Raw genomic sequence first — 23,711 nt, forward strand, 5'->3', positions numbered from 1 at the left:
GGTCCTTTTGATCATAAATAATAATAAGACTTATTAGTATAATTGAAAGTTTCTGTTTGGAGATTGGCATGAACTTCAGTTGTGAACAAGTCAAGATGAAATTTAGACTAAATAGTCAGTAGGATCCCCAAAAAGAAAATGAATATTCTTCAAACTGAATGTTAACAAATCCAACAAAACTATTTTCTCACCTGTTTAAGAGGGTACGTAAGTGGTTCAGTGCAGTTTTGGACCGGGACACAATTCGCGGGAGGTAGACAGGTGGGACATTTCTACCAGACACTGGCTGTGAAACCTACATGTCTGCTGTAATTGACGAGGTTTGCTGTAATTGACGAGGATTATCGTGAAATTTACAAATTCTAGGATTGTGAAATTGACACATTGGGGGAGATATTTACCTCTGGATACTGATGAAATGGGAATTGATGAGGAATATCAATATGTTTGAGGAGAGTTTACAAGATATTACATGAATAGAGTTTAACTTGAACTGTTAGTAAAGTTGTTATAAGAAAGTTATACTTGTATATTAAGAGAAAAATTAAGAGAAAAGTCTTTGGTTGAAGTACAATGCCTTTAGGAGTGATGTTTGGGAACGCACTGAGGCTTATCAAAGGTGAGTAGAGTGGAAAAAGAAAATGGTATGAAGTGGGAAAGGGAGCAAGGCATCCAATTTTAATTGAGGTTTGAGTGGTTTTGAAACTTTGTGTCTGTTAAAAGAGAAGACGGGTAGAGAGAGAGAGAGAGAGAGAGAGAGAGAGAGAGAGAGGTGAGGGGGGAAGAAGGAAAGAGATGCCAGTAAGTAAAAGAGAGGGAGAGCAGTTGTGGGTGTGTCTTTTTACTTTTTGAAGATTTTTGTGCATGTTTGTGACTGTGTTTGTGTGGGCATATTTATGTTTACGCCTGTGTGTGTTTGATTTAATTGTCTGACCCATGTTATCCCAGAATGTTTTGTTTTAATCTAAACTGTACACTGAATTTATAAATTGAATAATTTTAAACTGCTTATTCATGTGCATGAATTTTGAAAAAAAATGTGAACTTAAATTGTTGTCTCAATGTTGTACCAGTTTTTATTCTTAATTGTATCTTATAAAAGTGCACTGTGTGCATTTTACTTTTCTTTTAAAGAACGGTAATTTGTTTTGAATATGCCTGGCTGATTTAAGTTGTTTTTGGGCATGGTGCATGTGCTTTTTAAGTGTTTTCAGTTTTGTTTCACCTTTGTTGCATTTTAGATCGTCAAAATCAGCAAGTGCGTTCTTCATCCAGACAGTCTATAACTCATCCCAGAGACACTCGGCCAAACAATGACAACTTACATAGTGAGTACAGTATACAATAACAATGACAACTTACATAGTGAGTACAGTATACAATAACAATGACAACTTTACATAGTGAGTACAGTATACAATAACAATGACAACTTACATAGTGAGTACAGTATACACTAACAGTGACAACTAAACTTACGTAATGGGTACACTACACAAGAACAACTTCAATACAGTTGATTACTCATAACTAGACTGAACAATGACAATAGTACACAGTGGAGTACACTATATAATAACTACCTGAGTAGAGTATATGCCATAATAGCAACAACAATTGCCATTGTGAATACAATGACTACTTACATAGAGAGAACGGTATACAATATCAAAGACAACATACATTGTAAACAGTGTGACAGCATGTAGTGAACAATGTCAGTAGCAGTTTACCTAACGAGCATAGCATACAGTAACTGTGACAACCTACGTTAGTTACAGTGACAACTGACATTATGAGAACAATAGCAATTACCACATAGCGCAGTAAATGGAAACATATCACCACAAAATTACAAACAGCAGACACTGTAGAAATGACAACTGCCAACAGTTTGATTGCAGTAGTTGTGATGTATTTCTCTGAACATTGCTGTCTCAACTGCTGCAATTGATCAATTCAACATGTGTGTATGTGCTTGAGTGTTTTCACATGTACTTTAATACATATACTAATGTGCAAGCTTATCACACTTTGATTTCCAAAGTTAAATTATTATGCTGAAATTTAATCTGCATGCTTTTTAAAAATTAAATTGAGTACATTGTAAAGTAAGGGAAAAGAGACCAGTGTATTTTGTTTGTTAACTTAACCAAAGCACACTTACAAGCCAATTGAACATCATCTGTAGCATTGACATCCTACAAGTGACCATAGGAGAAAAAAATGTAGAATTGAAACACTCTGAAAAATGTACAAACTTTGATCTTGAGTTACCGCCACTCTGGTCTTAAATAATGAGACACTAAGAGCGCATTAATCGTTTTTCAAGTTGTGGTCTTAGATGCTAGAGCCAGATCAAAAGTTTTGAGTTGATTATTTTTTTACGGAGAATTGGTTTCCTGGTGGGGGGTATGCTTGGCGGTGTTGAGTGGAAAGGAGCAACAGATGTGTTGCCAACGATTTTGGGGTGGGGTTCCTTTTGTGAAAAAGTGGACCTTTTCACCGTCTTAGTTGACCCAACTTTTGAAATGGCATAGAACCAAGTTCAGATTTTCATCCACAGCAGACCTTTTCTGGCCAAAAGGGCAATTCTTTGGGATAACCCTGTCAATGTCTCCACCACCCTCTCCTTTTGCCTACGGTCCGGATTAATTCTCTCTTTATAAACTGCAGTGGTTGACCATGTTGGTGACCCAAGTTCAGCTACACATTTTGTTTTGTCTACCATAATTTTTTCTTCCAAATTATAAAAAAGAAGGAAGAATCAATCAGTTCCCTTCAAAGCTTGGTTTCTGTTTAGCTTACTTGTTTTATGGCAGTTGGAAAAAAATGACACTAATTGAAAAAACAAAAAAAGAAATATATTTCCTTTTGCTCTATGAAGTGATTTTTCCCCAGTATTCTTGAAATAAATGGCTGAAGAAATATTTCATACAAAAGAACTGCTTGCGAATATTTTGTGTTGCATAAATGTAAGCCAAAAGAAACCTGAGCTTTTCTGGTAAGATTGACTGTCACAAACCAAGGTTTTCTGGTTAGATTGACTGAAACCAACCAATTTCTCAACTTTTGATGCATCCTTCATAATAATACTCCCAGAGAAACCTGTTCTTCTTGCTACACTTGAACTGCCAATTCTGTCAGAAAATCTATAGATTATAACTTCAGCTAGGGAATCCTGAATGATTCTTGTTGTAATTCCTCCTATCAAACTTGATACATACTTCTATTCCATTAGATGATGCGATATCCCCTATAGGGAGCAGAGGGACCTTTTAACTAATTGGGATTGAATTCCCCCTCGGGGCTGTGGTGGTTCAGGGATTGATATCTATAAACACAGTGTTGTTACAATGTGTCCAGCTAGGTGCTTATGGCCGTGAGGGTGCTTTCAACATATGGTCTCAGGTTTCTTTCTTGCTTTCTGTCTTTTTTCTTTGATAAGATAGATTTTGAAAAAAAAAAGTGAAGTAAACAGTAGCAACTCTGTGATGAAGGAGTAGCTGACTTAAGAGTTCAATGATTTCAGAGAAGCTAAATAAAAAAGGAAAGAAAAAAGTCTTGTGTTTTCATGTACTAAAAATTAAATAAAGTGAGCATTTTTCTGTTTTTCAGTTGGAGGAATATATTTTTTGTATTTGATAGCCCTGACCCTCACTGTGGTTCCTTTTGCAATACAAATGCAAATCATGAAATGCATGAAATTTACATTATTTCTCAAAGAAAATCAATGCTGTAACAAGCTTCACTGGACTAGAAAATATATTAGAAGCAAACTGCTGTATATTTCAACCCTCACATGGTCGTTAATCAATACTGAATTTAAACAGAATTTTTTCCTGAATTTTTTCACACACATCGAAGATCACAAAATGCAATGCTTTTTATTTTCTGAATTCGCTTACTTCCCATGTCTTGTCAGTTGGTGCTGAATTCTTATCCAGTATTGTTTTCTATTCTTTTCAGTCACAAGAGTTACAAATGGACACAATAAGCACGAGCGTCATCGAGGCGGAGGCCATGGTTATGAGACGTCGTCGTCAGTCATCACAAGTGATATAGAAACCACTAGCTTTTTCGATTCTGAAGATGATGCTTCAAGCAGGTAAGTTATTTTAGTGTTCTGGTAAAATAAGAAATTTACACTTCTTAAGTAGACTTCTTAACATAACATAGACTTCTTAGCGTAATTTGGACAGGGTTTGATAGAGAATAATGTTTATCTTACAAAAAAATCGAGTATTCGATTTGAATTTTAAAAGGAACAACATTGGACTTTTTTGACAGTGACAATTTTTTCTCTCTCTTCTTTTTTTGCGCAGGTTCTCATCAATGACAGATGCTACAAGTAGGTCATCAAAATATGGTCGTCATCGGCGGCGGAAACGGAAACATCGTATGCCCCCCATCAGCAGAGTGAGTACTGCCCTGAATTCTTTATCTGGCATCAGCTATGCAATGTGGTATATTTCTGTGTGTCTGTGGCATGATCTGAAGCCAAGAAAAAGAGATGATATTTGGCATTTATAAATTTTTTACATTTTAGAGGATATTGTATCAGAAATTAATTTTTTGTTTTCTTGTATTTTATATGCCAATATGTGAAGTAAAATTTTTTCACAAGCAGAAATATTGCACATTCCAATGTTGACCATTTGTTGTGTTGGTTTCTTGGGAGTTGACTATACACCATATTGCAATCACACACAATCAACATACACAGAAGCAGACGAGGAAGCAGCCGTCTCACCACCAGTCAAGGATAGCTGATTTTTCTCCTCCATGTTGCTTTTCTCTTTTGCCGTGAATGAAAAACAAAACCTGTTCTGTTGATTTATTTGCAAACAATTTCAGGAGGACTTAAAGCAGATAACTGACCAACTGAGTGTGACTGATGTTGAGAAGATTTACTAAAATTTAATTTTGCATCCTTGGAGTAGCTGTGTGCGTGTGCGCGCGCTTCACATGCATTTCTGTGTATTGGTGTGAGAGAGAGAAAGAGCATGGGTATTTATCTGTCCACTTTTCAGCGAATATACCTCATAGATGTAAACTCTCGTGTTGTGCCCTGTAACCACATTCACATGGCAACCCTTATTCTGACCAGCGTATTCCTGGCAACAACAGCTCTGTTCTGTAACCACTTCCCCATGACAACCTGTATTGTATTATCACCCTGTGCTGTAGATGGTGGAGTGATGTCAGTTTCTACCAGCATAATGTACATACTAGGCTGTAATTGCTCTCCTTCAAGGTGCACCGAAGAGGCCAAGGTGAGTGTTACTTGTTTGTGCTACAATTGTTTAACATTGACCATATACCGTTTGTATGAATTGATTCTGTTGTGATGATGTCATTGCGGATTATGTATATCTACTTATGATGAGAGATGACCTGTATGGACATTTTATGCTGAAGATCAGGAACACCTTGCAAGAAAACCAAAATGGTGGACAGTTTCCTGATGCATTGTCAGAAATCTTGGAGTCATTGTTTTGTATGAAAATTGTACCACCTTGTTTCCAAATTTTGGATACGATGGCATGAATCCCAGCATATTAAAATTCAAACCATCTTTGGTATTGCTGTGTTATTTGGATGATATGGAGCATAAAAAATGATTTAAAAAAAATGGTGGACAGTATTCTCCTGATTCTAGATACATCAGCCTCTTTTTCACTTCTGGTCTTTTCTGATGGGGGTAGGGCTAAAACAGACCCTTTTTTGCCATGTATTTTACTTCAAGCCAAGCATGTCTGACGGTTGAGACTTTTTTCTTCATCTCTTTTTTTTTTTTTTTTTTTTTTTGTAATGAAAAGGGAAAACGACTTAACATGGTACTATTTTGAGACGCTGAAGGTTATTATGATAGCTAACTGCGTGATATGGTTCCCAGTTATCTCCGCGTGGTCACTTGTTTTGTAATCAAAACATGGGCAAATTGGTTTTTATAAGACCACTTCTTTCCACTAGGCCAGAGGAAATGAGTTTGTGCTCGATGGCAGCCAACTTAGCCTGTTTGATAGAAAAATAGCAGATGGTCAGGATTGGAGTGATTTTAATGGATGGCTGTAGGTTTTACTTTGGGAAGAAAAATGTTGTTCACAATCAGGTGTACTTTTCATACCACTGAATGTGGTTTTCTTCCCTTTGAAAAAATAAAAAGTGTGACCATGTTGAAGTGCAAAGGAAAATTTTGGCAGGCCTTGCAGCACTTTCTTTCAAAGATGTCTGACATTCTGTACCTAAAACATTGCAATTAAAATGACAATTGTTTTTGTACCTGGAGCATTGTGGCACACATAAAAATGCAGTACTTATAAATCACCTTGACATTTCATGTTTGCTCTTTAAAGTGAAGTGATATTGCAATTTTTACAAATAAGAAGTACATTCACAGAGTCATATCTAAATTTTATTACAGAATACTAAAAAAAGTTATTTCACAATTTGTATTCTGCAAAACCAATAATAGCTGTATTCTTAGCTACCTCCCTTTTATGCTTCTCGGCAGAAACGCTGGAAAGAGAGAGAAAGAGAGAGAGAAGGAGCCTCCCACAGCCTCAACTCTTCTCTGACGTTAATTAGAGGAGATCACTGGGCGAGGAAAGCCTCATAAAATCTGTCTCTGAAAGATCATCTCCATCATATCCAATCAGTAAAAACGGGTTAGGTGGTGCAGAACCGGAATTTACTTAGATTACCACCATTATTGTACATTGGGTGTCTTTATTTCAAAGTCCGTGTGGACTTGGACCACTTTATGCTATCCTGAATGTCTGAGAATATCAATTAAATTAGTCTTCGGACACAATTTGCGCTGGTTTCTAATCCAAAATGACCTGGTCTGAATTGAGCGTTAGAATTTGTGTTTTTCAACATGGCAGCACACCTGGTTTTAGTTAAAAAAGAGGAAAGGAAATGGCCGATTCATCTTGTAAACTATTTTATGGTTATTTATGTCACAGCTAGGACAAATTGTTTGTTGGGAGATACAGGGAGAAAGAGACTGCAGATTGGAGATGTGATAGAATATTAATATTGTTTGTTTATGGTTCTATTGAAGAATAGATAGCAAAGAGGTGTTTAAAAAACAGTTGAATTAATGATGCATATTGGAAAATGTATCCCAAAGGTCACTTCAGAATCATATCTGACATTTTTAAGTTGTTCCTAAACATGATACGGTTTCTGGATATGTTATTTTCAATTATGGATATCATTACATTGTCTGCCATCTTTAAAAAGATGAAAGAAAAATATCCCCATGGGTGTATTCCAACTTCCTGAAAATCATGTAGAATATTTAAAGATAGAAACATATTTGGGTCTTGTAGCAATAGGTTACAAATAAAAGCAAGCTCGGCTGATTGGGTTTGATTATACAAAAACAAGCACGGAAATAGGACTGTTATGGAAAGGAAAGTAAGAGCCAAAGGTTGGAAAAGGTGGAGATTTATTCCATGTCCTTGTCCCTCAATGAGGAAACAACAATATTTGCCTGTTGTTTCTATGAGATCATTTCTTTGGTGTTGAATCAACTTCTTGAAGGAGGGAGCAAAGATCAGACTTCTGGTTTTGATATGGCTTGACGCACAAACAAGAAAATGGAGAATATGTGAGGAAACAGAGCTGTTTGAAGAAAAAAGAACTGTTTGGTGTTCATAAGTTTACACTTGTTTATCAGATTAAGGCACTGAACATGAGTTTGACACCAGTATTATTAAGACAAAATAGCAGATAAAAAATAAAAGCAACACTAATTTTTCCACACCCCATGTTGAGAGGGAAAGTGAACTTATTGATCCAAGAAAATATTTCACCAAGAAAGCAATCATCAATCTTGATAGAAATATTCCTCAGAAACCTCACAGCAAGCAGCTCTGCATGAGCGATTTCAGAAACCAATAGATTAAAGTACGGGTTCAGTCCAGTATGGTCTGCAATAAGAAATGTTGGATCAGTAAGCAATAACATGGAATGTCATCTTCACGTTTGGTTTGAAGAATGCATAAGGCATTTTAATAGGCACATAAATTAGAATATGTGTGTTCTTGTTGTAGTATGTATGCACACACATACTTAAAATGCCCATGTGCATTAGTGCATGTGTACATGCATGCGTGCACGCACACACATATACACTTGTTTGGTAAAATGTCAGTTTAAATTACTCCACAGATACCATATACTGTAATGAAGCAGTCAACAAGGATTTGGCCCCAAGAAGCCAAGAACATTGGAAATGTGGATTTAAACTTAACATTTCATCAAACATCACCCAACTACCTAGAGGTTGGATACGCAGCAAGAGCACTGGCCTCCAGAATAAGAAAATGATTGATTTTCCTCCCTGCCTTATTAAAAGGCTGTGGATGGTCGTGCATATCCAGCATCCAGGGCATGTTTGTTTTAGCTGTGCTGTTACACTGGGCCCCTAGAGAGGATGCAGAATGGCACCCCTATTCTTATACTTGGGTAGGGCCCTGTAGTGAAACAATTGGTGAAACGTGGAAAAATTGCAAGTTTGAAGAGGAAAATGTTTAAAGTTTGGGGACAGCTTAGTTGAAGCCCTAAAAGAGATAAAGTGGTGATTTTTAGTAAAATTCATCAGAACGTCTGCTGTTTTGGATACAGTAAGGAGTATCTTTGAAGTGGGGACGGACGCACATGGATGATACTGGGGGAAGGGTCTGCTCAATAGATCTTTAAGACCCCGCTGACAACTTCTGGGAAGATCAACAAGAGGAGGCCCAGCCTGCACCTGAGCACTGATGATTTGACCAATATTCCTGCCTATTTGACCAACCGCCTGTATCAGCATCACACCAGCTTGTGGGTACCTCTGGATCATAACAACTGCAGAGAATCGCAATAACAACTGGATGGGAGGGAGAGAAAGGTCTGGTGATGCAGCACAGAGGATGTAGTTTCCTTGTAGAACTCTAGTGTGCGGAGGATCTTATAGTAACAACTGCTGTGTGGTAGGCAGACCAGTGTTGTATAGTACACTACAGTATATATATAGGAGAATTCCTGGTGGAACTGGAGTTGGGAGACTGAAAAAGAATATTTACGAGAATTGTGGCAAGTTGTGGGTATATTGTAGATGTAAAGATGTACATCGTGGATGCCTGATTTTTTGTAGTTATTTTCAGTTGTTCTCCTAATGACATTATGAGATAGTTGTATATAGAGAAGATTAGTTTCTTACGGAATGATACAGTTAAGAAAGATGTTAATAAGTAATTCAACAGAGGCTTTGTACACAGTTGAGGAAATATTCAAGTTTAGGTTTTTTGTTTTTTTTTTTTGGGGGGGGGGGGTTGGTAATATGAGTTAAGAGGAATTTTTGCTCCCTGTAGACATATATGGGGAAATTATTTTAAAGGAAAATTGGAGCAAACTTCAGGTTATGTAAATAGCGATTTGATCTGAACAGAAGAGGCCCCCATAATTTTAAGTCTTCATTTTAATAATTTTGTTTTTCATTTGTCCCAAATGTGATGAAAAATTGAAAGTTACGTTCAGTATTTTCAGCCTTGACAACTTTCACCCGTGGTGGTTGTGGATTGACAGGTGTGAACTTTGTGTGGAGAGATTTGATGTGATCACGACATGGGAGACACGCTCTCCCCAGCTGGGCATATGTCGCTTTATATTCCCTAATTCATTGCCAAAATCCAGTATACAGGAGAAAAAACATATTTTCACTTGTTGACATCGACTTATGATTGGAGAAATATAAAAAAAAAGAGAAATATCGAAAGTCCTTACCAACTGTGTGACAGTAGTTTGCCATAATATGAAGTTCCAGATTAACAAATGACAATTTTTATGCCTCAAAAGAGTCTGAAATTGATGTCTTTGAAGTTGATGGAGCTGAAAGTGATGACTGTGGAAAATGAAGACATTTTTGATACAAATGACAACTTAACTGTGCTGAAGCTGAAACTAATGACAGCTTATCTGATCCAGAACTGCAATGGAGTAGGTCTTTTCATTTATATGCAAGTTGGAATTGGAAGTTTTCACTTACAATCTGAGGACGAGGAGTACGGAATCTGAGGATAATATTTCAAGGGATGAAAGTAAGGGAAGGAATTTGAGGAACAGAACCTAGGGATAAAACTGTGGAATAGGCTCTGAGGATAAAACTGAGGGATATGATATGAGGATAGGATTGAGAAAGAAAATCTGGAGGAAAAAAGGAGAAATGAAATCTGAAAATCTAAAACTGAGATATAGAACCTGATGATGAAACGGTGACAGTTTCTCAAATGAAACTTGCTTTTGATCCTTTTGGAGTGACTGTAATGGCTCCTTATAGATTGGTTTTAAAAGAGCCTCTGTAAAAGAAAAAAAAGATACAAGGTAACAGAATATAGAATATAGACATTTCTGTAAATCCTAGTCCTAGTCAACAAGGACTTTGTTAACATGGACAACAACCTGGAATGTTTAATTGACATTTGGTTGCCCTTTCTGCATCAGTTCTGATGTTCATGTTCCACTAGAGTAGCCACTAGAGTGAGTGACCACTGATTTAGGTGACCATTGGTTATCATCAAAGTTGCTAATATTTTAAGGGATTTTAATCCAGAAACTGCCCTGCAGCACAAATATTTGGATGGAGGTTATCATTAATTCATAAGTAAGTTATTTAAGGCGCACGCAAGCCCCAGCCCAGTGTCTCGTCTGTGTATTGGATATTTTGAGAAATCAGCTGAAATTAAACAGGGAGATTTAGTGCTGTTGATGTGTTGGACAGGGATGTAGCCATGGTAGTATGGCGATAGGACTGGGAGTAGAGGTTTAACATAGCAAGAAGACAAAACTCAGGGTAACAGATGAAATGAATTGTCAGATCATGGAAGGTCATTTATTTTAGCATTAGAAAAACAAGATAGATTTGATTACCCATTTACTTATCGTCTTTTTCATGTTTTATTAACAAGACACGTTTATTAAAATTGTTGTTTATAAAATGTCAGTTTGGTAAGAGGTCACGGGGATGTGTACTTATTGTGGGCCACAGATTGAATTAGAGAACGAGGTAATGGGTGTGCTGAGATTTTTTTCCTGCAAGGTAGACTTGTAAAATAGACAGATTTTCTATAATGACAAGGTTAAATGTGTGGTTTTCTCCTGTGTGGCAAGGTCTTAGAGTGAAAGTGATCTCAAAGTTTCTAGGTTGTTGGGGTTTCAAATATGTAAAACACGGGAGTTGTTTCAGTGATAGAAATACCACAGCCTTGGAGAAGAGGTTGAATGTCAGAAATCTAACAAGTACTTGAAAGCTACCAAAAGTTTTGGAATCCGTTGAATCCCAAGAATACAAGGCTATCATTTTGATTTTAAGAATCTTCTATGTGAAGTGTGTATTTTCTTTTATTCACCTGCTTTGAGAACCTTGCAAGAGGAGGCAGGTGGAAAATCATACTTTTAGGTGCTATCTAAGATTTCTGTCACTACTGCTTGAGGCGTCATTTAATTGTGAACGGAACCAATTAAGTATCAGTGTACACTGTAATTAATTCAAGTGAAGTTGTCATTCTATTGATCTGCCATTTATAATTAAGTGTTGTTGTTTTGTAGAGGAATTATGGATGGTTATTGCAGAAACATGAATACTGATTGAGAGTTTTGTGGTTTCGCTTTGCGTGGAATTCATAATTATGCCATTTCTGAAAAATCTCTTGGGTTTTACAGATTTGAGGTCTGTGAGGGATTCTGGGAAATTAATTTGGACAGAAAGTAGATTAAGCATAAGGATTGTCCAGTCATTTAGAAACTGACAAAAGTTGGATGCTAACATATACTGAAACAGGGTGAAACCTTTTTTGGTGAGAGATCAAAACAATTTTCAAATTTAAGTGAATTACAGCACGTGTTACCCTGTGAAAAAGCCCTACAAAAAAAAATTTTTTTTTTAAATGGGCACTCATGAAGTAAAATATAAATGCACTTGGCAAAAACTGGCTGACAGATTTAACAATTTTGTGATGCAATAGCCAAGCCTACTCCAAAAGGAGACAGCACAGTTTTTGTGATTTATTTCTAAGACATCACAGGCCATTGACGCCAGTACGCGTAGCATGTCATGATGTTATCTACAGAGAGATCTTATCGCAAGAAAAGCGGGCAAATGATTTTCCTAAAGACCCCAGAGAAGTCATCAGGCTGGCCTTGCATAAGCTAGCATTAAATCAATAGAGACTTCATCAGACAAGATGCAGGAATTGTTGGTACTTGCTGCTGAGAAAACAATCCCAGGTTATAGTTGCGTAATCCATAATATTTGGATGTTGCAATAACTTGTGTAATGGTCAGATGTTATGAGGCTGAGGTTGTGTGATTCAAAATCCACTTCCCTCTATTTCCTTTTCTTCAGTAGCAAGAGGTTTTTGGGCAAAACGTTTTTAACACTTCTTTACCCAACTGACAGAAAAAAGTTTTAAAATGAGAATTTTGCTTGCCTCCTTATAAAACTCTTAAAGCAATTTAGTGGGACTGCAAGTCACTAAAAATTTCAGGAGAAATGTTACGGAAAAAAAATACTGGCATGTTTCTCATGTGGTCCTTTTTACAAGTAAGACTGGAATGTATTACAGATATAACCTGCTGAAACTGTACAAGTACGGCATTCTAAAGAAAAGGTGGAATGGAAACTAAAATTTAAAAGTTATCGTGAAATTGATCACCTGCAGGTGAATCTACAAGCCTCCTAAATGAAGTCATTGAGCAAAATTCAGTGGTTACTGGCACTTGCTGGTGGAGAAAAATATACCAAGATAACAGTTATGTAATGAATAATATACATTTATTATGCAAGGAATGATATACTGGTATAATGTTGTCACTGCTAAGGTTAACAACTAGCTGAGAAGCAAAAACGAGATGTGATCTGTTCTCAAATTACCATAGCAAAATGTGTTTCTTAGTAGAAATAAGGCATGTTATGTGTGAAAGTCAGTTACAGACAAAGGATGGGAGGTACCCAGTCAATGCTTCACTATAATAAACTGTAATAAACTTAGCCAAGGTTCAAGATCTGTACCATTTATCAGATGGAACACTTGATTTTTTTAGTCTTTAAAAGGTGCTTCACCTAAACATTATGACAGAGAGGAGAAGTCAACGGGTGCAGTGGAGAGATATCATCAGAGGGTACCTTTCAGGTTGACAAATATAGAATATGTGTATTATTATGTTTTCTAGAGAAAAGTGGATCAGTTATTCAAACTTTTTTTTTTAAGTTAAATTATAATGGGTAAAAATCATAACACAAAGAGACAAAGGGATACTTTTTTTTGTACAAAAAAGAGTTGATACGGCAAGTGTAATTAAATTTTTGTTTTGAAATATTAAGGGTTTTTGCAACCTATTATTCAGGTTAGTGAAGTCGTAGTTACCTATGAAATAGAGTGCATTTTGGTTGTATTATAACTTTTAGTAGTTTACGTTGGAGCACATATTATTGGAGATGCACTTGAGAGGTTGCAGAACTTTTTTTAGCATTTTCAATCTTTTTTTTTTTTTTTTCACATTACTGATTGCAGCATTTGAAGAGGTATCGTAACAATGCAAAGAGCATACTTCGTTAACTATTGCTAGCTGACAAAAAATGGAATTGAAAATACTGTCCCAGCATGGGTCTTGAAAAGGGCATCTAAGTGTTGTAATTGATATACACAGTGCATTGTTGGAGTATAAAACCAATCTGCTGAAGAAAAGAAGGAAAAATGGGTGGCAGGGATCATGATGCAACATTTAATTAAGTGAATAAATAAATTAATGAATAAGGCAGAAGGGAAATTGATTTCAAAATGTGCCACTGCAGAACATCACTAAGAGTACCTACCAATCCTGAAATACTCACGTCAGCTCTTTAAGATCATAAAAATGGATTGTGATTCAAATAACATGTGATGTAAAATTGACGTCTTTCATAATGAGTAAAGAACATTCTCTAGGAAAGAAAAAAACAGCTTAGCAAAGACTCGGGTTACCTCATCTGGTGGTGTTAAAAATAAATGCCTGAAGACAATGACCCGTTAGGTTGAACGTAGAAAAGCGCGCAGAGAGAAAAAATGGCAACTTTTGCTCCAGTAAGGTGAGGTCGCAGCCAGAGAAACAATATCTGTAGATAAGCAGACATCATGCTGTTCCATTAGGGGAGAGAAATGTGTTTTTTGACAGTGGGCCGGCTTCTGCTCTGATTGTGACGCAACTCTGCAAGCTGCAGTTATTTCCTTGGCTGTGTTAACGGGAAGGTTTTTTTATGGAAGTTAAGCTACAGTTATGAATCCATGATTACGATAAGAGAAGTTTTGGGACTTAACAGAAAGGCTTGAGAGAGGAGTGAAAGAAAGAGGAAGAAAAAAAAAAAAAAGACACAGCCGTGTTCACACAGGTTTGATTGTTTTAGGTTTAAAACGTGCCATGCTACCAAAGCTAATTACCTTGGACATGATCGTCAACAGTGAAGAGGGGGCCTCTGTTTGCATGTCCTTATATTAATTGTTTCTGTACTAATTTTGGATTGGAAACATATTGACTTCTAAAATCCCTTCTGATGGTTGTAGAGACCTCCCAAAGTAAGCTAAGGTTATTCTGGATAGGTTATTCTGCCGTAGACTTGATGTTAGCAAGGTTGATATATATGTTTTAGTTGTAGTTTTGTTGTAGTACTACGGAACTTGGACAGTTTGTAGTTCTAGTTAAAAGTTCTCTCAAGCAAAAACCAACACAGAAAATGCATTTTTGATATGTGCATTAATAACATGTTGCTAGTTATCTGGACAAAGCACATCTTGAACCAACAGACTGGCTTCTAGCTGTATCTTCTAAGAAAATGTGCAACCCTGAAATACAACACAGTCTGGATCACATGTCCTCATAAAACACCAGTACAAAGGATACTTCAAGAAAATTTAAATCTTTGTAATAAGTTGTTGATAAATGACTTGTAGACTGCAAGTTTTGCTTGTAGAGTTCATTCTGTTTGTGGATTTCATTCTGAGACTGTTTGTGAGGATTGCGTGCTTGATGTGTTTAGAACGTAGCAAGAAGTGTTATTTAACAGTGTTAGAGAACCAAAGAGTGTCAACACCCAATTGTGATCAGGAGATAAATGAACGTCACATCTAAACTGGGTCTGGCGTAGTTTAAGACCCCATTTCCAAAGATTAGATCGATCTACTTTAGATCGACCTAACTCCCTGGGGGTTCACGCTAAATAGCTGTCAGCCGAGCAGACACGAAAGTTAATTACCCCCTTACAGCTTGTAGTAGGCGGGACGGACATTTAAGCGGGGTTATCTGACAGTAATCTAGTGAGACTCCCCGCGGGGATAGATTGATCTAAAAGCTCTGGAAATACAGCCTAAGAAGTGCACACCTGCTCATAATATAGTTGTGGCATGATGAAACAGGGTTTTCTTGGTGGTAAATATTTTTATATAAATTAAAAAATGTGTGTAGTATTTGTGTTTGTGTCTTTCCCTCTTATTCATTTCATTATTTATCAACAAGCGCATATAGACTGGCACATATTTAATGCTAACATGATACTCATAAATGCTTGAATTTAAAGAAAGTTACGTCATTCCATATGTATATGTGGTAGTACAATAGTCAAAGGTGTTTAAGTCTTAAGTTGTACACTCTTGTAGTGTTCTATTGTCTTGAACCGTGACATTTTAATGCATCTGGATAAAAAACAAGGGTAAATTATGTCATGTACAAAGTGTAGAACAACCCACTTATGTGATAAATGAATAGTAATAGCAGTTATATCATGTAGAAGGGATAAAAAGCAGGGGGTGACATGCAAGAGAAATAAGAAAACATGTAAAACAAATGGACAAGGACAAACACCAATCAGGGAGTCTTCAATGTTAGGGCATTGGAATGCCACAAGGGTTTAATGAACAAGGAGACTTGTCTGTCTAACGTCTGTGGAATCTGGAATAGTGACACAAACTTCACCAGGCAAAGGAAGTCATCACTCATGTCAGTACCTCTGGCAGGTAGAGAATCAGCATGTCAACAAGAGGACAGAGCCTTGTAGCATAGACAGTTGTCATGGCAACGGGGATAAAGGTACAGAGCACCTGGACAGGATGGCACCCCGTATGTAGAGGTTAAGTTTGGCGTTTAGTCATTCAGACTGTTAAATCATTGCTGGTGCTGGATACGCTGTGCTTTTTTTGGTAGGTAGAATGGTTATCATGTGAGCAGAAAAACATAAAGGCCTTATAACATGAATACTGTGTGACGGTGAACTTTTCTGAAACAGCTGAGCAGGATGACACCCTGCGTGCAAAAGGGTAAGGTGGATGTCATAGTTACCTGTGAAAAAGAGTGTGTTTTGATGGCTGGTGGCACATGATTGGAGCTCTACTGTCAGGAAGGAACCAGCATGTCACCAGTAAGACCAACTGCTTTATAATATGGATGTTTTATTACTTCAACTGTGAAGAGCATCAAGACAAGCTTAATTCTAATGTCAAAATTTCATACTTTATCTCTCCCCTTTGAAAATCCGAATACAGATTGATGGATTTTGGCATAGGATAGCAGCTTTCCCTGAAGAATAAAAGTCAGCAAAGCCATCCTGCGTTATAAGCATATACAGTTTAATGTTTTGACTTTATGAAACACCTGGGTGGGATATGCACCCTGCGGATTGATGGATTTGATGCTCCGGTATCTCTGATATGTAGTTCACAAGAATATGGCTCAAAACCCATAGAACTTGAACCATGATTTGAATGGTTAGTCATGTAAAGACTGATGGATTTTTTCCTTTTGGAGACCAGAGAGACCCCACCACACTTTAGACATCAAAACTGGACAACATGAAGGGAAACACCGGTCTCTTTTCCATGATTGTGAATGCCCCAATGAAGATGTGGCCTGTATCACTTGGCTGGCATTCTGCAATTCAGAACTTGCCTTCAGAGCTTGCAGTATAACAGCTGATGGGGCATTTGTTTCTCATACAGCACCTTGTACTGGCTGAATGACTTAAAGAGGTATACCAGCAAAATCAGAACCAACTGACAGTTTCTGCTGGGTTTGGTTTTGTGTGTAAAGCACCTGCTGGCACTGGATGTTGGTGATGACAAATTATGACAGATACAGCCATTCTATAAAAATGTTGGTCAAAATTCACATTTCTGGAAGGGTACTTTTGGTCTCAAAATCTCCAATTAATTTATTGCTGTTGTTATTGTTTTAATTTCATTGTGTTTTATTAATTAAGGGAGGGGGAACCATTTTATTTATCTCATCTTCTGATGATCAAACCTCAGTTTAGAACTAGCGTTGTTATTAGTGGGTTGATATTGCATGCTAATGCAAGATGGGGAGTCTGCTTGTGGGAATTTTTTCTTTCAAGAGTTACAAATTGCTCCTCTTATTTATCACTTAATTCATTTCCCTCCCTTCTTACTACACTGGTCTCTTACATCACCGGATGACACAATGTCAAAAACCCTTACGGGTCACCTATGTTGATGTCAGCAGGCTTACAGGTCTCTCCATGGAATCCACTGTGCTGCTTGTTTGTTGTGGCTAAGTACTAATTCAAAGCCACAGAAAAACGCCAGCTCTGGGCTTGCTGTTCCTTAAGCTGTACCACTTGGAAAAGCAGTTGTTACTGAAGCGAGACAGCACTGGAGATATCTGGAAATTACCATCAACTGCTGGATCATATAAACAGGGTTCTTTCTCTTAGTAGGGATAGTAGGGCTAATTGGGCCAGTGAAAGAAGGGGGAGAATGGTCAACCCAAAGGAGAGGAAAAAGCAACAGTTCTTGGAAAAGTGAGACAAACTGCTTTGAAGTATAACCTGTGAAAGAAAAGGAGATCTGTTTATTAGCAATACTGAATTTTCTGGTGTTTGCCATGAGAGTGGAAAGTTGATATGTAATTGTATGGGAAATCTGGATCATGCGAACAACTTTGACATATCATTGGATGTATGATCTTAAGGTATTATTTGGCCAAGTCGGTAAGGAAATTCAGGGATACTGGGATAATCATGGCAGGAGAGTTTGTGGCAAAATTTATGGTCAGTCTGCAATAGAAAAACTGATTGAAAAGCAAGTAGGGAAAGAAATAGAATTGCATTTACAAATACAGGATATATTGATGAAATTGTGTGTTGGAGGGGGGATGGATGAGAAAGGTAGAGAGAGAGTTGTTGTCAAGCTGTATAGTAACTTGGTACACATTTAGCAAAGCATTCTTACAACAATGATTAGTTTTAAGACTTAGTATAAGAGTGACTGTTTGACTGCACCCACCTGCAGTCAAATTTCCCACTCTCTTTCCTTAGTCTTAAACCATTTTAAGTTAACCCGTTGCTGAATGGGGCCTAAGACATCAGATTTTCAGTAATAAGCACTACTTTGTGAGAAAGGGGAGAAAGTAACTTTGACACTTCTGATCAATTTCCCATTATCCACTGAAAGCGAATTGATCCATCAAGCAGCTCTGAGGGGACCAGAGAGCTAAATACTGGCAACCTGGGGATTGTGAGATTAGCCAGTGGTTTTCAGTTTATACGGTATTTCTAGGAAATTTAAAACAGAAGAGAATTTATAGCTTTAGACTGTATTTTTACGAAGAAAAGAGAGAAAAATTAATTTTTAAGAATGGGCATAAGATTCAACATGCTGTAGTAAAGTTATTTGAGTTAATGTTTAATAAGTGTCATTGTTCTTGAAATCACAGGGTTCAACATTTACATAGATGACTTACATGCAATGATTCTTTCAGATTAAGTACAGTACTAATCCTTCTCAGTAATGTTAAGTTAGGCGCTTATTACTGTGTGTGCCGCACCAGAAGGTACTGGAGATAGATAACTGTCAGTTTGCATCAACTTCTGTAATGTATCAGTGCACTTCAAGGTCAGGCGGGAAGTTGTAGGTTTCTTAAAGGAAATTGGGGAATTTGCAGTACCATCAGTGTTGATTTATTGGTCAAGTAGAGATGTATTTATTTTAGAAAAATATTTAGATTTGATATGATTTTATGCATAGTTTATTTTAATTTTTTTTAAAGGTTAATATTTTTGTTTAATTGGGCAAGTTTTTCCCCTTTAGAATCTTGTTGACTAAGATTACTTACAACATAATAGTTTTAATACACGCCATGAACTAGCTCTAATATGATTTTAGATAAAAATATATTTGTAAGGGGGACTGATGGTGCAAAACTTTATTAAACCTTAGTGTGTGTTTCTGTTATCATAGGAATGTGTTAGAGGCACCTGGGCTTCTGTATATCACTCAGGCAGGTGTCAGAAGATACACCAATATAGATTGGTTCTACCCAATTATCAATTCTTCCATTAGACAAATTGTACCTGTAAATGTCAGAGATTCTTCAATATTCTACTGTTACGCATCAACAAGTTGCAGAATCATTTTTGGGGGTTGGACTTTTCTGCTGTTATCACTTTTATCTGAAAATTACTGAAGTTATTAAGGTGCCTTGACAAATGTAAATTTTGGGTGATGTTGAGAACAGAAATACACATAAAAATGTATGTACATTTCAGCGCACATTTCTCAGACTTGTTAATTTCAAGATCAATTTCAGCTGTAAAGGGAACCTGCTGAGAGACACAGACAGAGGTCAGAGGTCAAACTATTTGTGCAAACTGATAAGTGTAAGGAAAATATGTAGCAGATAAAAAAAGGCGCATTTCAGGACAGGTGAAAAATATAAACATATCCAGCCTGCACAGTGGTGGTTTTATTGGACATGCACCTCCACTGCCGTTAGGTGGGCCTGGTTCATCATTTAGACCAGGTCATCAAATACCTGACTTTACAGTGCAACAAGGAATATATGTAGTTGGGCATTGTAGACTTTGATACATATGAGAGCAAAAACCGTGAATTTTTGCCTATTTTTGTGTTGGATGGACACTGCTATGCATGGGAGACTTCTGTATGACTTGGGAACTAGAAAGTACAACTCTGGAACCTTCAGAGTTGGCTCTGGATACTAACATTTTACCCCAACAGACCTAGTCAGGATCTTAAAGGAAGAGTAACACAGACAATTTGGTTGAGTTTGAAATTTACTGCTGTTATTAGGAGTACCACACCCCGTCTCTGAGCTGTTATATAGGACTGGCCAGAATTCCACTCTGCTACCATTCTAGCTAGAAACCTGCCGAGGCTGGAATTTACCCTTGGTTTTAAGTGGTGTAACACTGCCAAATTTTAGAGCTGCCAACTCCTGGAGAGAGAGAGCCAAAACCAAGAGAGAAGGAGGAAGGGAGACTAATGTCTTGATAAGATCACTGTTTATTGTGGAAATGTGTGAATGCCAAAGATGAACGGGGAAAAACTGGTCCAGACTTTTTGATTTTTCATGCGTCTGTTACACAAGGATTGAAATATATATATTATAGGTGCTATTTGTGAGGTCTCTATGTTGCATTCACAGTGGATTATGGGGAGCATTCTTTGTGATTCATTTAGGAAGGTTGTGACAACCATATTTTGAAGATTCTGAGTAATTCTGATGGAAAAATAACTTCAAATTTTACACGAATAGAAGACCAAGGAACATATGGAGTAACAAATATAGTTGACATGATAAGAAAGGTATATTCATAAACAAGTATGTATAACTTTGCACTGATGGTGTTTTGAGGTTTAAAAAACTGCACACCATGTATCATCACATACCTTCGGCGCCACCTTCACCAAAATTACCAGCCAAGTATCCTGGGAAGGTGCCGAGTTCTCCTAAACTGAGACCTGCAAAATGTCCCGTTGTTCCAATGTCACCAAAATTGAGAAAAAAGGACAAATTTTCTCTCATTCCTACCTCTCCAAAACTGACCAAGGCAAAGTGCCCCGTTGTGCCATTATCGCCAAAACTGCGGCCGGCAAAATGTCCGGTGGTTCAGCTTCCCCGAGAAACGACAGATGATGATTGGTCAGATTCTGATTTTGGGAGTATTTTCAACCATAGGGGGAATAATCATTCTAAAACAAGACAGAGTTATGATTATGGCTATCAGTCCCCGCATCATTGCACGTACTGTCACAGAAGTTACGATACGTGGGACTCTTGCAGCAGGTGTTACAACTCGCACCAGGACGCGCGCAATCACAACGTGTTCGCACAGAAACAGTGCAAGCAGTGTCACATTGCTGACAGAGACAGTAACATACGCAGGTCGTGGTATGATGGAGGGATATGTTACGAAAGGAGCAGAGACAAGGACCAGCCGTACCCAGGTCCTCTCATGCGTTGTAATACGGAATCCTCCTTGGTAAGTTGCTCTTCACTTTACAGGGCTAAGTACAGGAATTGGCCCATAGGGGGCAGCAGGAGTGCAGCACACTCTTGAATCAAAGTGAATGATACAATATTTATAACACCTTTCATTTTACCTTGTAGATTTTTCATTTGTTTCAGGAATCCAACAGAAGAGATTTACTTTTAAATTCTTTTACCAAGTATGTTGACTACACAGATGAGTTTTTTTAGGCTATGTATTTCATCTTCCATTTTCCATGCTGAACATGTTCATTTGACACACAATAGCATCTCTTTTTCAGGCCAAACCATTGTTCTAACGCCTAAAGGTAGACATGTAATACTCACTTTTTACACCAAATTATTGCCCCTCAATAGTATAATTTGAATATAAGTGGAAGGTACCAGGCAATGCCTTTGAGGCAAGACCGTGCGTGTAATGCAAATTTATTTTAAATCAAGTAAGTTTTGGGCAAAGCCAGGGACTGTGAGCAAATATCTCGTAAAATGGAGGCAATTTTTTTTTTTTTTTTTTTTTTTTTTCAGTTTGGCTACCTAATTTTTAAGTAGCCATAAGATTGATATAATTGAATAGAATGACCTATGTGAGCAATTAGCCTGATTTGGGTGGTAAAAGAAGTCTGGACCATCTGTCTATAGGATAGCTGAAAAATGTAGGATGAAATTATCACACAGCAGAAGGTGTGGACTCTAGTCTGTGTGTTATTTGTGAATTGACCAGTTTTATTTCTGATCTAGCTGGCAAATTGCTTTGTTTTATCAGCTGCCATGCTGTGGAAATGTGAAAATATTTATAGATTATGTGCTGACTTGCCGCAAGATCCAAGCTGTGGTCTTTATGATGCACTTCAGTTGCTGTCGAAATAAGATACAGGCCAATCAATTTTTATTCCTTCACTGATATATAACTGACGTGGCATGTGTCACATGTATTATGTACTTTAAGATAATTTCAATCCTGAAAATAGGTGATTTAACAAAAGAAAGTTTTTGTCCACATAGTATCTTATTGGGTTGTTTTGTAAGGTAAAATATAGTGCAGTAACAGAGAAAACAGGTCAAGTTACGATCCCAATTATTTCTTCTTTATACACTTACAAGATAATGAATCATGTGAGTATTATTATACAAATACTGTTTCTTCCATGTGTCATGTTTTTTGTAAGTTATTTGGCATCCATTGCCTCAGTTGTGGAGGAAATTGATTTTAATAGCAGGGAGTCTGGTGTAGGATAAGGGTGTCAAGTTTTCCGAAGTGGATGAAATTTACATCCCGTCTCATTCATTACACCTGAAGGTTGTCGATATCTCTTGGCAGGTGACAGAGGGTGACAGCATGGAGATTTTTTTAACCCCTTTTCTTATTTTCTTTTTCTTTTGATTTCACTTGAATCATGAATTGGCTTAAGCAAGATTTTATCACCATCATGCATATTTTTTTTTCTATGATGGAAATCTACTTTTCCTCTTTTTATAGGCTGTCAATATGTAACAGATTCCAACAGGAAACTGTGGATTGGTGTGATGCATGGATGTGTGACAAGTAGAAACATAGTTTTGTTTTGCTTTCATTTGGTGATATGTGAGTATGTGTTAAGAGAGAGAAAGGGTAGATAAGGAGAGAGAATGATTTAAAATTTCAATATTTTTCCCTTTATATTTTTATTTTTCTGTGCAATATTCCACATACTGCAAAGTACATACTTTCTCAGACTGCACAGGATTTGACATTTCTTCAATGAAATGTTTTTTGCAATAGGAAAGGAGGGGATACATTGAGTAACAGTGTATAGTATGCTCTCTCATATCAGGATGATGAACACATTAAAGGATTGTTATAACAGAGAAGTGTCCCCTTTCAAGAACAGGAGACACATGTCTGTCATAGAAACATCAGGATATAACCACTATTATAAAAAGTACTGGTTATAGTCTTACTACCTTGTCTTTTTCTTGGTGTCTTACTTAAACAGGAACCACATTTCCGTGGATTCTTCAGTCCATTTATCTGGTTATTAGTTATTTTATTTGAAGGCTCCCATGATTCATGCATTGCCCAGAGGCCTATCTCTGTGTCTGGAGTAACATGGTCATCTATCATGCTATCCATCAGGCTGACCATGTGATGGACATTTGTCTGGACCATGTGGCTTGCCAGAGGAATGGGCCGGAGGGCTTGTAGTGGACATGTAATATTCACAATATTTTGACTAAGAGAATCTTTTGCTGATGGTACAGCTTAACAGACATAGAAAGCTGGACTTTGACACTCTCTCTCTCTTTTTCTCTCTCTCTCACACACACACACACAAGCAACCTCTCTCTGTCTCCCTCCTTTCCCACATCCACACACATAACTTCAACCTCCCATAACCTGACAGTTT

General features: G+C 37.2%; 1 protein-coding gene and 1 long non-coding RNA gene across 8 annotated transcripts in view; both read left to right on the top strand.

The window, feature by feature from the left end:
• Window positions 1-23,711, top strand: part of LOC106164491 (segment polarity protein dishevelled homolog DVL-3) — a 77,795-nt gene that overhangs the window by 29,837 nt on the left and 24,247 nt on the right. For 4 of the 7 annotated variants that reach the window (XM_086995107.1, XM_086995106.1, XM_086995111.1 and 1 more), the window contains 3 exons: window positions 1,242-1,328; window positions 3,970-4,108; window positions 4,326-4,419. In XM_086995107.1, the coding sequence (XP_086851233.1) occupies window positions 1,242-1,328; window positions 3,970-4,108; window positions 4,326-4,419 (320 nt within the window). Of the gene's footprint in view, window positions 1-39; window positions 620-1,241; window positions 1,329-3,969; window positions 4,109-4,325; window positions 4,420-20,522; window positions 21,320-23,711 lie in introns of those variants that run through there. The other 3 variants (XM_086995112.1, XM_086995108.1, XM_086995109.1) reach the window with 3 other exon arrangements.
• On the top strand, window positions 4,641-19,820 carry LOC147759819 (uncharacterized). Its single transcript, XR_015331007.1, has 2 exons — window positions 4,641-5,276; window positions 19,624-19,820. It is a non-coding gene; the product is annotated as an uncharacterized LOC147759819 (long non-coding RNA).

This window comes from Lingula anatina, chromosome 9, assembly GCF_051362555.1.
Source record: "Lingula anatina isolate TDL-2025a chromosome 9, LinAna3.0, whole genome shotgun sequence".
Classification (NCBI taxonomy): domain Eukaryota; kingdom Metazoa; phylum Brachiopoda; class Lingulata; order Lingulida; family Lingulidae; genus Lingula; species Lingula anatina.